General features: G+C 42.4%; 1 protein-coding gene across 1 annotated transcript in view; it reads left to right on the plus strand.

Annotated features, from left to right (window-relative positions):
- The window catches only part of PTPRE (protein tyrosine phosphatase receptor type E), a 383,381-nt gene extending 373,918 nt beyond the window's left edge, over positions 1 to 9,463 (plus strand). The window contains exons 19-20 of the mRNA XM_082267389.1: positions 4,775 to 4,910; positions 8,797 to 9,463. Coding sequence (XP_082123515.1) covers positions 4,775 to 4,910; positions 8,797 to 8,871 — 211 coding nt within the window. The 3' untranslated portion in view covers positions 8,872 to 9,463. The remainder of the gene's footprint in view (positions 1 to 4,774; positions 4,911 to 8,796) is intronic.
- Positions 9,464 to 13,523: the final 4,060 nt, after the last annotated feature.

The raw sequence follows: 13,523 nt of genomic DNA on the forward strand, positions 1-13,523 counted from the left end.
AATTCCGATTCCCTGGACAATCAGATCCGGTTGAGCGAGCGGACCAGGAAGTCTCCGATGCTCAACCAGGGGAAGTCATTTCTTCCGATAGTATCCAGATTACCAATAAGGGTATCGGAACTGAGAACGATCAGATTTTGTCTGATTTACTGGATCGAGCAGCTCTAGAGCAGCCCGATTCGGATCCAATCGCATATGGCCTCTTCATCCAGAGGTTTTTCCCTAGCTGTCCCTTCATTGGGACATCCCGGATGTGGATCTGTTGGCACCTTGGCCTAACAGGAAGGTGCGGAGGTTTGTAGCTCGCGCCACGATCCTCTAGCGGAAGCAGCAGAAACGCTGATCGCCCCGTGGGGGCAGTATCAGCTACGGCATGCCTTCCATCCTCTCAAGTTGCTGCGGGAACTTCTTCGCAGGATAGAGGTGGAGGGAATTCCAGTTATTCTGGAAATTCCGGACTGACCTCGTCGAGCCTGGTACGCCGACTTGGCGAGGCTAGTCGCGGACGCTCCTTGGAGACTTCCTCTCAGGGAGGATTTGCGGTCTCAGGGACCGATCTTCCATCTTGCTTTACAGTCGCTGGCTTAATGGCCTGGCCATTGAGACCCAGGTACTGAAGGACAAGGGAGTGTCAGCTTCAGTTATTCCTACCTCCAGTTAAAGCAAGGAAAGCGACTTCCAGCACATGGAAGTCTTATATTGCATGGTGTGAATCTATTGGATTTCCCCCACAGACCTATTCGGTGACCCGAATTTTGGTCTGTCTGCAACAAGGGGTTGAGCAGAAACTATCCTTGAGCACGATCAAGTGTCAGGTTTTCGGCGTTAGCAATCTTCTTTCAAGAAACCTTTGGCTAATCATTCCTTGGTGCGGAAGATACCAGGCGGTAAGGGTGCTCCGCCAGTGTGCGCACCCTTACCGCCTGGTATCTTAATTTAGTGTGGTCGGTTCTTCAGAAACTTCTCTTGAAGATATTAGGGAGATTCCCTTGCTTACATTCCCAGAAGGTGGCCTTCTTGGTGGCCATTACTTCTGTACGCAGGGTGTCAGAACTGGCCGCATTATCCTGTCGTTCCCCAGATCTGGTGGTTCATAGAGATAAGGTGGTTCTTCTTCCGAATCCATCCTTCCTTCCTAAAGTGGTTTTCGTAAGACGGACTCACTTTTTGTGATCACGGATAGCCCTTGAAGGGCGTTGCCTGTGTCTGCCGCGACCATATCTACATGGATCAGTCAGACGGTGGTACAGGCTTATTCTATTAAGGGTCGGAATCCTCCGTTCCCTGTTAGGGCGCACTTCACTCGAGCGCTCAGTACTTCCTGGGCCTTTCGCCATCAGGCGTCAGTGGTCCAGGTATTTAAAGCGGCCACCTGGTCGTCGGTACATACCTTTTACAAAGTTTTATAAAATTGATGTGATGGCATCGGCGGATGCCTCATTTGGCCGCAAGGTTTTGCAGGCCGCAATTTGAGGAGACCGGTGGTCTACCTCGAGGGTTTTTTTCTGTTTGAAAATTTTTTTGTTGAGTCTCATCATTAAGGATGAGCATTGTAAACTTCTAGTTGGCACCGGTTGGGCCTTCTAGATTTGGATTTAATTTCCATTTTCCCACCCCTCATTTGTGATACTGCTCTGGGACTTCCCGAAGGTGCTGTATCACCGAGGACTACGTCTGTCAATGAGCGATAGAGAAAAATGGATTTTTGTAAAATCTTACCGTAAAATCCTTTTCTCTTAGCTCATTGACAGACGTAGTACCCGCCCCTCTGTTTTTGAGTTGGGTTGGGTTAAATTCTCTAAGCACTGCTTTTGTGACATAACTGATTTGCTGTGGCGGAGAGAGAGACGATATACCCTCGGGGACTGCCCCTGGGGTGTGGCCAGAGCATTTTTCATTTCCTGTCTAGTCCTACTCCTGTGGAGGCAACATAACCCGAAGGTGCTGTATCACCGAGGACTACGTCTGTCAATGAGCTAAGAGAAAAGGATTTTACGGTAAGATTTTACAAAAATCCATTTTTTTGGCCTTAATTCTAAGCGGTATGTGTGGAGAAAACCAGGCACTGCTTATCACCTGTCCAATACAGTCCCAACAGTGAAGCATGGTGGTGGCAGCATCATGCTGTGGGGGTGTTTTTCAGCTGCAGGGACAGGACGACTGGTTGCAATCGAGGGAAAGATGAATGCGGCCAAGTACAGGGATATCCTGGACAAAAAACTTCTACAGAGTGCTCTGGACCTCAGACTGGGCCGAAGGTTTACCTTCCAACAAGACAATGACCCTAAGCACACAGCTAAAATAACGAAGGAGTGGCTTCACAACAACTCCGTGACTGTTCTTGAATGGCCCAGCCAGAGCCCTGACTTAAACCCAATTGAGCATCTCTGGAGAGACTTAAAAATGGCTGTCCACCAACGTTTACCATCCAACCTGACAGAACTGGAGAGGATCTGCAAGGAGGAATGGCAGAGGATCCCCAAATCCAGGTGTGAAAGACTTGTTGCATCTTTCCCAAAAAGACTCCTGGCTGTATTAGATCAAAAGGGGGCTTCTACTAAATACTGAGCAAAGGGTCTGAATACTTAGGACCATGTGATATTTCAGTTTTTCTTTTTTAATAAATCCGCAACAATGTCAACAATTCTGTGTTTTTCTGTCAGTATGGGGTGCTATGTGTACATTCATGAGGAAGAAGAATGAACTTAAATGATTTTAGCAAATGGCTGCAATATAACAAAGAGTGAAAAATTTAAGGGGGTCTGAATACTTTCCGTACCCACTGTATGTGTTGATTTTGAATATTTTTGTATCATAATCCCCTTGGGGACGTGTATCCCTATTCTCCTTCCTTTCTTACAATTCTGCTGTATATAAATTCAATGATAAGATTGAATTACTCCCTCTGATTCCCCCCCCCCCCCCGTCCAATCTCAATTTATCTGTTTAAGTGGGGAATTACGATCGGTGGAATAGTCTGGAACAAGAAATGAAAGGAAATCTCCCCAACAGGACACAGATAGCAAAAGGCATACTCATAGGGGCTTTAACCCCTTCCTACTCTATCCAATACTAAAAGGAAATTGGGACATATATATATACTGTAAGCTTTCTATTCTCCTAGTTCAGGTTCAGAAACAAATGTATTTGCCAATTGAAAATCTGTTTATTCCAGAAGGGTTGTGGTTATTTAGCAGTCACAATAAAGCTAATTACAGTATATGTGGTCACTTAGATGTACAGCAAATCTGTCCCTTTATATTTCTTACAAACCCTTTTTGGTTATTCGTATTAAAGTTTAAAGTTATTCTAAATGAAAGAATAAAAAAAAAAAAAATAATAATATTAATAACAAACATGTTGTACTTACCTGCTCTGTGCAATGATTTTGCAGCCCCTATCCTCTTCTTTTTGGGTCCCATACTGATGCACCTTGCTCCTCCCCCCCCTGCTGAGTGCCCCCAATAGCAAGCTTCTAGCTATAGAGGAACCCAAGTAGGCTCCCTCGCTACCAAGCCGTGTTTGTGTGTCTATTTACACACAGAGCGTGACTTGGCCCTGCCCCTGCTCTCTCCCTATTGGCCGTGTTTGTGTGTCTATTTACACACAGAGCGTGACTTGGCCCTGCCCCTGCTCTCTCCCTATTGGCCGTGTTTGTGTGTCTATTTACACACAGAGCGTGGCTTGGCCCTGCCCCTGCTCTCTCCCTATTGGCTCACTGGTTGTGATTGACCATAGCAGGAGCCAATGGCTCCTGTTGCTGTGTGAGCCAGTGAAGAGAGAAAGACCCAGAAGAGCCGCTGCTCTTATGCACATCGCTGGATCAAGATGGGGCTCAGGTGATTTTAAGGGGGGGGAAGCTGCACCCAGAAGGTTTTTTACCTTAAAGCAGTTGTAGCCTCAAAAAAAACAAACCCTGCAGGACAAAGGCATAATGAGCTAGTATGCATCACATACTAGCTCATTATGAAATACTAACCTTAGAAGGAAGCCCCGACACGGTCGCCCAGACAATGCTGAGGCAGCTGACATCTTCCCTCTGTGTCTCTTCTGGGTTTGACGGCTCCGGCGCTGTGAGTGGCCAGAGCCACGATGACGTCACTCCCGGGAGTTCACTTTCCAGCAAGGAGCTCTGAAAGTCCGCCAGACCTTCAGAGCGCATGTGCCACTGGTGTCAGCGGCTGCATGCAGGGCGAATGTCTCCTAAACCGTGCAGGTTTAGAAGATATTAATTTTACCTAGGGGTAAGCCTTATTATAGGCTTACCTGTAGGTAAAAGTTAAAAAGCGGAGTATACTACCACTTTTATGCATATAATACAAAGTCAAAAAAACTTGAGCCTTTAGAACCCCTTGAACTCAGGGCACAAAAACATTCATTTAAATATATTCTTTAAAGCAAAGTTCCTGTCGTTTTATTTTCCTTCCATGTGGTTGGGTATTCTTTGCAAATTGAGATTTCACCTCATTTACCAAGCTTTAGAGGAAAATTCCCTTGCAAAGCGAACAGCCTATTTTTCTTTAGTAAATCAAGGTAATAAATATGTCTCTTCTACAGTAAAATTAAAAATTCTGCAAGTTTTTAAAAGTACACTAAAGTTTCACTTTAAGAAGTTTTGAACGGAGTTCCGTGCGCCCTGTCTTTTCTATATTTAGCCTTGCAGTCCCCAGGTAGTATTACAGAGAAGTTTGTGAATTCTAGTCTGCCCTCTCTCTGTAGGAAGTTGTTGGTTTGATGTTTGTTTGCTGACAGATAATTGTATATTCCTTTCTAGCGCTGGTGCTGGAAGAACGGGAACATTTATCGCCCTGAGCAATATCCTGGAGCGGGTAAAAGCCGAAGGGTTACTAGATGTTTTCCAGACTGTGAAAAGTTTACGCATGCAAAGGCCACACATGGTGCAAACACTGGTAAGAAGCAATTACATCTTCACATCTACATGATCCAGGAACCTAAAACAAAAAAATATATATATAACTAATGGAAGAGCTGAGAGCAACATTCAACATAATGCCAGGTGTCTCTGGTTTCCAAGGCTTGTCCCTGCAAAGCTTTGTCCTTCTTGGTTCTTAAAACTATTTTTATAAACACTTAGGGGTTAAATTACTAAAACAAAAGAGTGTAAAATCTGGTGCAGCTCTGCATAGAAATCAGACAACTTCATGGTTTAAGCCCTTGTTTACACTGAACGCGGCTTTGAAATTGTGCGGCTACATCTAAGCTTGCAGGATTTCAAAGCTGCATTTCAGTCCGACTTCGGGGGGCAACTTGAAAGACATATGTGCGGGTTCATGCACAAATGTCTATTGAAGTTGCCCCCCAAGTAGGGCTGAACGATAGTCGATGTGATATCGACTATCGTTCTGCAGGCACGGGCGATATTCATATCGCTGAAGCCACGATATTTCAGGCATTAGGCAGGGCGGGGAGAAGTCCGGACTCGGGGGGGGGGGGGGGGGAGGAGGAGGAGGACTCCCAGTGATTGCATCCGTCCCACACTTCCCTCCCAGCTCTGCCTCTAGTATCCAGCGACCATTACTCCGCCCTGCTCCGCCCATTGTCTCTCCTGGCTGCATCGGGGGCGGGATCAGACTGTAATGTTTTTCAATAGAGAGACAATGGGCGGAGCAGGGCGGAGTAATGGTCGGCTGTTGACTAAGAGGCAGAGATGGGAGGGCTGGAGTACGGGGCGGATTGTATGGCAGCAGGAGAGGCTACGTGCAGCAGGAGAGGGGGGAGAGACGTCCGGAGCAATGCCGGAGGAACACCGCGGGACAAAGGCAGGCTGCTGCCGACACTCTGGCTCCGACACAAGGCTCGGGCGGGAGAACTACGAGTGTGTGTGAGCTCTGCTAACTGATCCTGATGTGGAGAAATATCGCGATATATATCGTTAAAAACGAAATATCGCAATATACTTTTTTCCCCAATATCGTGCAGCCCTACCCCCAAGTCGCTAAAAGTAGTGCAGAACTACTTTTGGAAATCGGCGCGGTGCCGCAAAGTCAGCGTCGCACCGATTGGGACGGTGCCATTGCCGGCAATAGGCTGTGATTTGTCATGCGATTTTTCCAGTTTTAGAAAATCAACCCCTTTTTCTCTCCAATATTTGCCAAACCATTTTCTACTACAGTGTAGCTAAACCCAAAACTTTTTTTTTTTTTTTCATTCACAGACTAGAAAAAAGATTTCAGTTCACTTCCTGTTTTGGAAACACAGCAGGAAGTGAGAGACAATCTCCTAAAATTGAGGAGAAATCCCTCTCCAGGGCTTTTGCACACGGGCGCCAAAAACGCTGCGCTTTTAGGCATTCTTTTTTTACTCATCTGAATAAAGCCCGTTGCTTTCAGTGGGCCTGTACACACAGGTGCGTAAATGTCAGTAAACTAGCACAGCGTTTAGATCAGTAAAAAAAAAAGAAATTACAAAAATCTGCAGTGTTACTTGTCACTATTTTACTAATGTACAAATATGCACATAAATCACACCTTCTGTATATTTGTTAGCACTGTGGGAGTTAGAAGAATTTTTATGTGCGACCAACTTGTGTTATTTGGGCAGGAATTTTCTGCAAGGAAGACTCGGCATTTATACATTAGTGTCATGCCTAAGGACCATTAGAGTGTCTTGCTGTACTCCCAGCGCGCCAGACCTGTGGTCATATTCGGTAAAGGTGGAATCTGCTCTAACCTATCCCCAAAACTAAATTTGAACTCTCTCTTTTGGATTTTTGAGTTCAGATTGCTGACCAACATTTTTTGTGGAAGTTGTTCTCCCACACACTTGATTAAAACCCCTTTTTTTAATATTAAAAAAAAAAACAAAAAACCCCATGCATCGGTACAAATCAGAGGAGCACATTTACCAGGCGCGTTTGGTATAGCTTCACACCTATTTCAATCTTTTGTTTTTAATCAACCCAATTAGTCTTATGGTGCGCTGATATACCCCCTCTGTGGGTGATCCATTTGGTGGGGACCATCAATTTGGACTTCCAGTCTTGGTCCACTGGAGGGTGTGGTTCCTTCCACTTTTTCACATACCCCATCATAAACTTTAGGATCCAAATCGCAGCTCTCTTTTCAATTCCCTGAGGAAGCCAATCTGGCGAAACCGGTCGGAATTTGAATTCATAGACAATTCATACACTTGAATTTTTCAAGTAATAGCTATATATGATTCCATGGATTCCATGCTTTTTTTATCAGTAAGACTTTATAACATGTCGTAGGTTGGTTTTACTTTAAATATTCACAAAAGACTTTACATCATCTCAGTTAACACATTCATAAGTACCAACATCCCCAATGTAAAGATTCTCGAAAAACAAAATACTAAATGGGACTTTTGGGGTATCACTTATTTATTCTGAAATCAAAAATGTATAACTTTTAATAATTTATTAAATATTACAGTTATGTGATAAAATCATAAATCACAGCTGTTAATTCCAAGGGTTGCTTTACTAAAGGCAAAAATACTGTGCTGCACTTAATTTCCCTAGAGCTTTTCCCTAGAGCTTAGTTAAAGTGGAGTTCCACCCAGTGAACTTTTTTTTTAATAAAAATACCCCCGGGACAGTCAGGGCTAGTGCATTCCACAATGGCTAGCCTCTGATCTGTCCCGGGTTGCACTTACCTGCAAGACGAAATACTTACCTTGAAAATGTATTCTCCAGCGCTGCCATCTCAGGTGTGGGCAGCTTGAAGCCAGCGCGATCCTCTTCTGTGTCCTCTTCCGTCCTCTTCGGTCCCACGATGCACTGCACCGGCCCCGCCGTCACTTCCGGTGCCGCAGCGTCATCCCTGCACAGCTTCTGGGCATGCCCAGAAGCTGTTTAGCAAGGTATGACGGCGCCTGCACCAGAACTGACGTCGGGGCCGGTGCAGGCGTATTGATTCCTGGGAGCGATGACGTTCAGCTCCCAGGAATCATTGCAGAGCCAGGAAGTGACGAATCGCCGTGGCCGCCGAGGGGAGGAAGAGGAAGTAAGGTAAGTATATTTTCTTCTAAACCAGGTAAGTAAAAAAAAAAAATTGCGATTATCCATTTGTTTTTCAGGTGACCCGGAGCAAGAAGATGGAGGTAAGTATCATTTTAGGGTGGAACTCCACTTTAAGCTTCACTTTGTAAAGAATACCCAATCAAGTGCAAGGAAAATAAAAAAAATAAAAAATCCTTGCACATAATTGGATGATGGAAATCAGCAGAGCTTCGCCACATTCACTAAGCTCTGGGGGAAAATAAGTGCAGCTACACTTTCAAAGTGCACAGTATCTTTGCCTTTAGTAAATCAACCCCATAGATTGAATTACCCTTGATTCTTTAGAATCAAACCTATATGTACGGTTTAACAGGCTTCAACCATCTTTGAATAGAATTACCAGCTGTGTTATGTGATTTTGTCATGTATTAGTCATTTTATGATGCATGACTAAAAGTTATACATTTTAGATTTGGGTATATTTCACAATGATTTAGTAGTACCCAAAAAGTCCCATTTAGTATTATGGTTTTTTTAAAAAAATAATGATTTTACACATGAATAGCTAGGAACAAAAAAGTTTAAAGATTCATATTTATTGTAAAAGGCAAATCACAAATACACCAGCTGTCTACAAGTGAGATTTTGCTGTTGTTTTTTTTTCCTGAAATAAAAACATGGAAATGAATAAAACAGAGAACCCCTTTTTTTGGAATTATTCAGAGATCCGATTCCATACCCCAGTTAGGTCCCCATATCCCCGAAGGTGTATGGATACCCCTGATCTAATCCATTTCTGTCTTGTTTTGCAGGAACAGTATGAATTTTGCTACAAAGTGGTACAAGATTTTATTGACATCTTTTCAGATTACGCCAATTTCAAATGAAGGAGCTGGTCCGGTTTCTGCACTGACTTATGGGATATTATAAATATATATATATTTTTTTTTATCTTGCTCCTGGTTTTAAAGCTTTTGTATTCTCCTCTGCTACCAAATAACAAAGTGTTTTATGTTTCTCTTTCTATGTTCAGTATGATGTTGTATAGCGATTCCAATACAAACCTTCACCAAGTGGAGGAAATGATATATGTATATTAATGTAAATATGTATTTATTTACAATAAGGCATGTATATTACCCTGACATATTTTTCTTATCGGCCGTCTGCTTTTTATGACGTAAATAAGATATGATTGGGCAAGATGTGGGGTGGGGGGGGGGGTGTTCATGTGGCATTATGTTTTTATGCTACAGTTCCTGTATTTCTCATAGATGTAGATCTGCAGCTTGTTCTTGCTTTTATCTAAGTCGGCTCAAGAAGCAGGTACAAGTCACCCTTGGCAATAGTTTAAATGCACCAAGTGGTAGAATATTTCCTTACTGTTTTCTAATTGACTGACTCTTGCCTGTACAAGGGAGTATTTCAGTTGATTTTTAATGATTCTTTAAGAAAGACTTTATGCCAGGATGCCACCATGCCAGGATGCCACCATGCCAGGGTTGTATCTCACAAGGCCCCTGAAGATAGATATGCAAGCAAGTGCTTCATTTAATTGTGTTGAGTGTCATCAGCCTCACCAAACTGACTTTCTTGGATCTTACCAGCATGGTGGCCATCCCTATATGGATCCTAGTTTGAAAGGCTCAGATGTGCAGCCATTTAAAGGAGGAGCCCTGTAGTTCCTGATCGTCTGAGCCTCATGTGATACTGCCTACTCTTCCTCGAGGAACTCTTTTTTTCCTTTATTGGTTGCCATGAGAAACCACAGAACAGTAAGGAGGAGTAAATAATTATCAATATTTCCATGGAAGCATTTGCCAAGAGAAGACTTTCCAAAGACAAGTTGGAAGCAAGAGTGGTTGGAGAAATTTTGATAGATATATTATAGATAGAAAATAGATATAACAAGGGCTAGAGTTACTGAAAAGTAAAGCTTGGCAACTGTGAAAATTGACACTGAAAGTGACACGGATAGTCCAGGCGTCGCACAATTTGTGTATTAATGGTATTAATTTCCTACTTGCTTTAAAAGCACCTAAATGCCAGGTGGCACCAGGCCATGTTCCTTCTGGCTTTTCATCATTATCCTAATAGGGAGACCCCTGAAAAAACAGTTAGTGGCCAGATATGCACTGTCCGGCATGCTGCAAACATTGTAGACTAACTCATTGATTTACTAAAACTGGAGAGTGCAAAATCTGGTACAGCTCTGCTTAGAAACCAATTATCTTCTATGTTTTTTTTTCTGTCAAAGCTTAAATGAACAAGCTGTAGTTAGAAGCTGATTGCCTGCCATGTACAGCTACACCAGATTTTGCACTCTCATGTTTTATTAAATTAACCCCGAAAAGTGAAGAGAATGCCTCTATGAGCGTTTAGATGTACTGATCTATTTGCCTTAGTACATTGTATGTGATCACTTGGTTTTAAAATTGACCTTGACCCTTTGCTGCTTGAACTTTCAGCTTGGCTAAGGAATAGTGTGATCAAGTAGATTAAGTTCCAAGTATGTAAATGATAAAGAGAGCGAACTGGCATAGTGTAGGATTCTCAATCTTTAATTGGTTAAAATAAAAATATTGTACTCACAAAAGTGGTATAAAGAAGAGGTGCTTCTCACATAATTTCCATAAGGAAAATCTCATCTGTCCATTGGTGCTTCACATGAAGACCTGCCTCTAATATAACTGTTAACATGTTTCGAGGCAGCACTTCTTCATCAGAGCCAACTGGAATTGGCTCTGATGAAGAGGTGTTTCCTCGAAACATGTTATAAGAGGTTGGTCTTCGAAATGAAACACTAATGGACAAATAAGATGTTCCTTATAGAAATGTGAGATGATTGTCTTTTTACCACATACAATATGTTTATTTTTTGAAGATCTTACAATATGACTGTGCATTGTCTGTTTTATTTTCTGAGGATTTTCTGGTCTGGAGAGAGCTGCAAGGAAGTGGATGTTTTTTCTACTACAGACATGTAATACAGCTTTTACCTAGAAAATGTAAATGATTGTTAAGGTAGATAGACAGATATGAGAACGATAGATACTGCAGACCAACAGACAAAAGCTTTGTTTTGTACTGGATTTAGTAGCAGAAATTTGCTGTATGATATTGTAACTGGAATGAGCGCCTCTTCAATGTATGTTACATGTAGGGTTGAGGGAGGAAGGCTGGTCATTGACCATAGAGAGTTATATCTTCCACTTAGAATGAAAGGTACTGAATCTTCTCCTATCTGGTTGGTATCACCACACGTGCTGGGAGCACCACAACATTTTTACATTGTTCGTCTGGTTTCAGGATGCCCCACCAACACCCAAAAGTGCTCAATGCCTTTTCCGCTATGACCTGCACAACATCCTCCCCGGTTCTCCTGAGGTCAGGGTGCACCCCTCATTGTCTACTCCATCTCTATATGCATTGACAAGTCTCTCTGACCCTTAGTCTATCATTACTTCATCATTGCACTGCCCAAAGGTCACATGTGATCCTCTAATTTGCTGCATTGCTTTGTGTCATCAGCGGCTGGTGCTACCCACAGAATAGAATAATCAGAGGTGTGTATACAATATACAGTGCACAGACTCACAAGCAGGTTCGTGGAGCACTTAGTAGGTTCACAATACCTAGACTTTAGTGTTAGAGTATATTTTAATATAAATTGTGTCTATTATATATAAACAGGGGATATGTGTAATGGTTTCAGACAGGCCTGGAGCATGCTGCAATCTTGTAACAATGTGCAATATTTTCTCCAAATTAAATGAGACTGCCCATGTGTCACAGGGATTGTCACAAGATACAGATGGCTTTGATAATAGTTCAGAGTATATTGGGCTTGCTGCAAAGGATCCAGTGCATCAGTTGTGTACATGGAGTCTCTTTTTTTCTTTACAAAAGGACATCCGCCAAAATGGATTCACATTTTGGTGGAGTAGGGTGTGTTTTGATGCCAGGTCTTTACTGCGGCATAGAACCCTAGGGCGTGGGCAAGGTCACTTCTGTAAGATTCACCCTCTGCTTGATTCTCTATAGTAAAATGTAGAGATTTCACCTTGGCTGGTGACAAATGTAACCAAGCTGAAAAGCTGGGCCTGGTCTGTCACACCCATATTGGGCATGGGAAATGTTTCTCCACTATGGTTCTGTACAGCAGTATAGTACTACAGACCCAATAGGGTGACTTAATGGGTCTTTTGGGCTTCAGTTTGCCTGGGTATTTTTGACTGAACCTAACCCCATTCAACACAGAAAAATACTTGGATGGGGTTGTCCTATACATCTCTTATATACATTTATGCAATGTGTCCAGGCCATATCCATAGCCATAATTTATGTAACTATGAAAAAGCCAATTTATGCAAAATGTAATATATCGACTTCATTAATTATATTTACAATTGTTTGTTCTATCCATGTGAATCGTCATGGATGTTATACTAAAGTGCTCAGAGTTTATTTGACAGTAAGATATATATTTGAAAAAGCAGATAATACTGTATGAAAAATGTATAAATTGTATCACGGAAAATGAAAAGTTATGGAAGATCCATTTCATGGCGTTTATGAGAAGTGAACTTGTTGATTCATGAAATGCGTAAATTCCCTGTCTCAAAGGGAATAGCTATTTGTGAAGGCACTTAAAGGCACTAACCATGTTTTTAGTTCCACTTTGTTTCTGTCCAATATAAGTACTTTGGTTTCAGTGTAAGATATAATACTTAAAGGTCTCTTGAGATCAGGAACTGTCCCTAGGCCCATGTGGTTAAACACTTGCCGACCGTCCGCCGTGTATATACTGTGGGAGTGTGGCTCTATTGCGCAAAACAATGTACCTGTATGTCATTTCGCTCAATAGCCACTAGATGGCGCTGTGATTGTCTAGCGGGGATGTCAATTAATGGGTCCAGCAGATCTGATGTCCGTCAGCCACCCACGATCATCACTGGGAGAGGTAGAACAGTGATCTGCCTATGTAAACAAGGCAGTTTGACATTCTGACAGGGAGGAAGACAGAGATCTTGTGTTCCTGCTAAGCAGGAACATGGATATCGGTCTTCCTTCAGTCATAGCAACCCCACACAGTTAGCAAGCACCCCCTAGGGACACACTTAGCCCTTTGATCGCCCCTGATGTTAACCCCTTCCCTGCCCGTGTCATTAGTGCAGTGACAGTCACTGTAATCGTTTCACTTGTCCCCAAAAAGTGTTAAAAGTGTCAGATGTCCAATTTGTCTGCCGCAATGTCGCAGTCCTGCTAAAAATCGCTGATCGCCCCCATTACTAGTAAAAATAAATAAATAAATAAAAATTCTATGAAAATATTGCATTGTTTGTAGGCACTATAACTTTTGCACAAACCAATCAATATACGCTTATTAGGATTTTTTTTACCTAAAATATGTAGCAGAATACATATTGGCCTAAAGTGATGAAAAAAATTGATTATTGGCTGTGTTATATAGCAAAAAGTAAAAAATATTGTTTTTTTTTTTTTTTCAAAACTGTCGTTCTTTTTTTGTTTATAGCGC

The sequence above is a fragment of the Pelophylax lessonae genome, assembly GCF_965119305.1.
Source record: "Pelophylax lessonae genome assembly, chromosome: 9".
In the NCBI taxonomy this organism is placed as follows: Eukaryota; Metazoa; Chordata; class Amphibia; order Anura; family Ranidae; genus Pelophylax; species Pelophylax lessonae.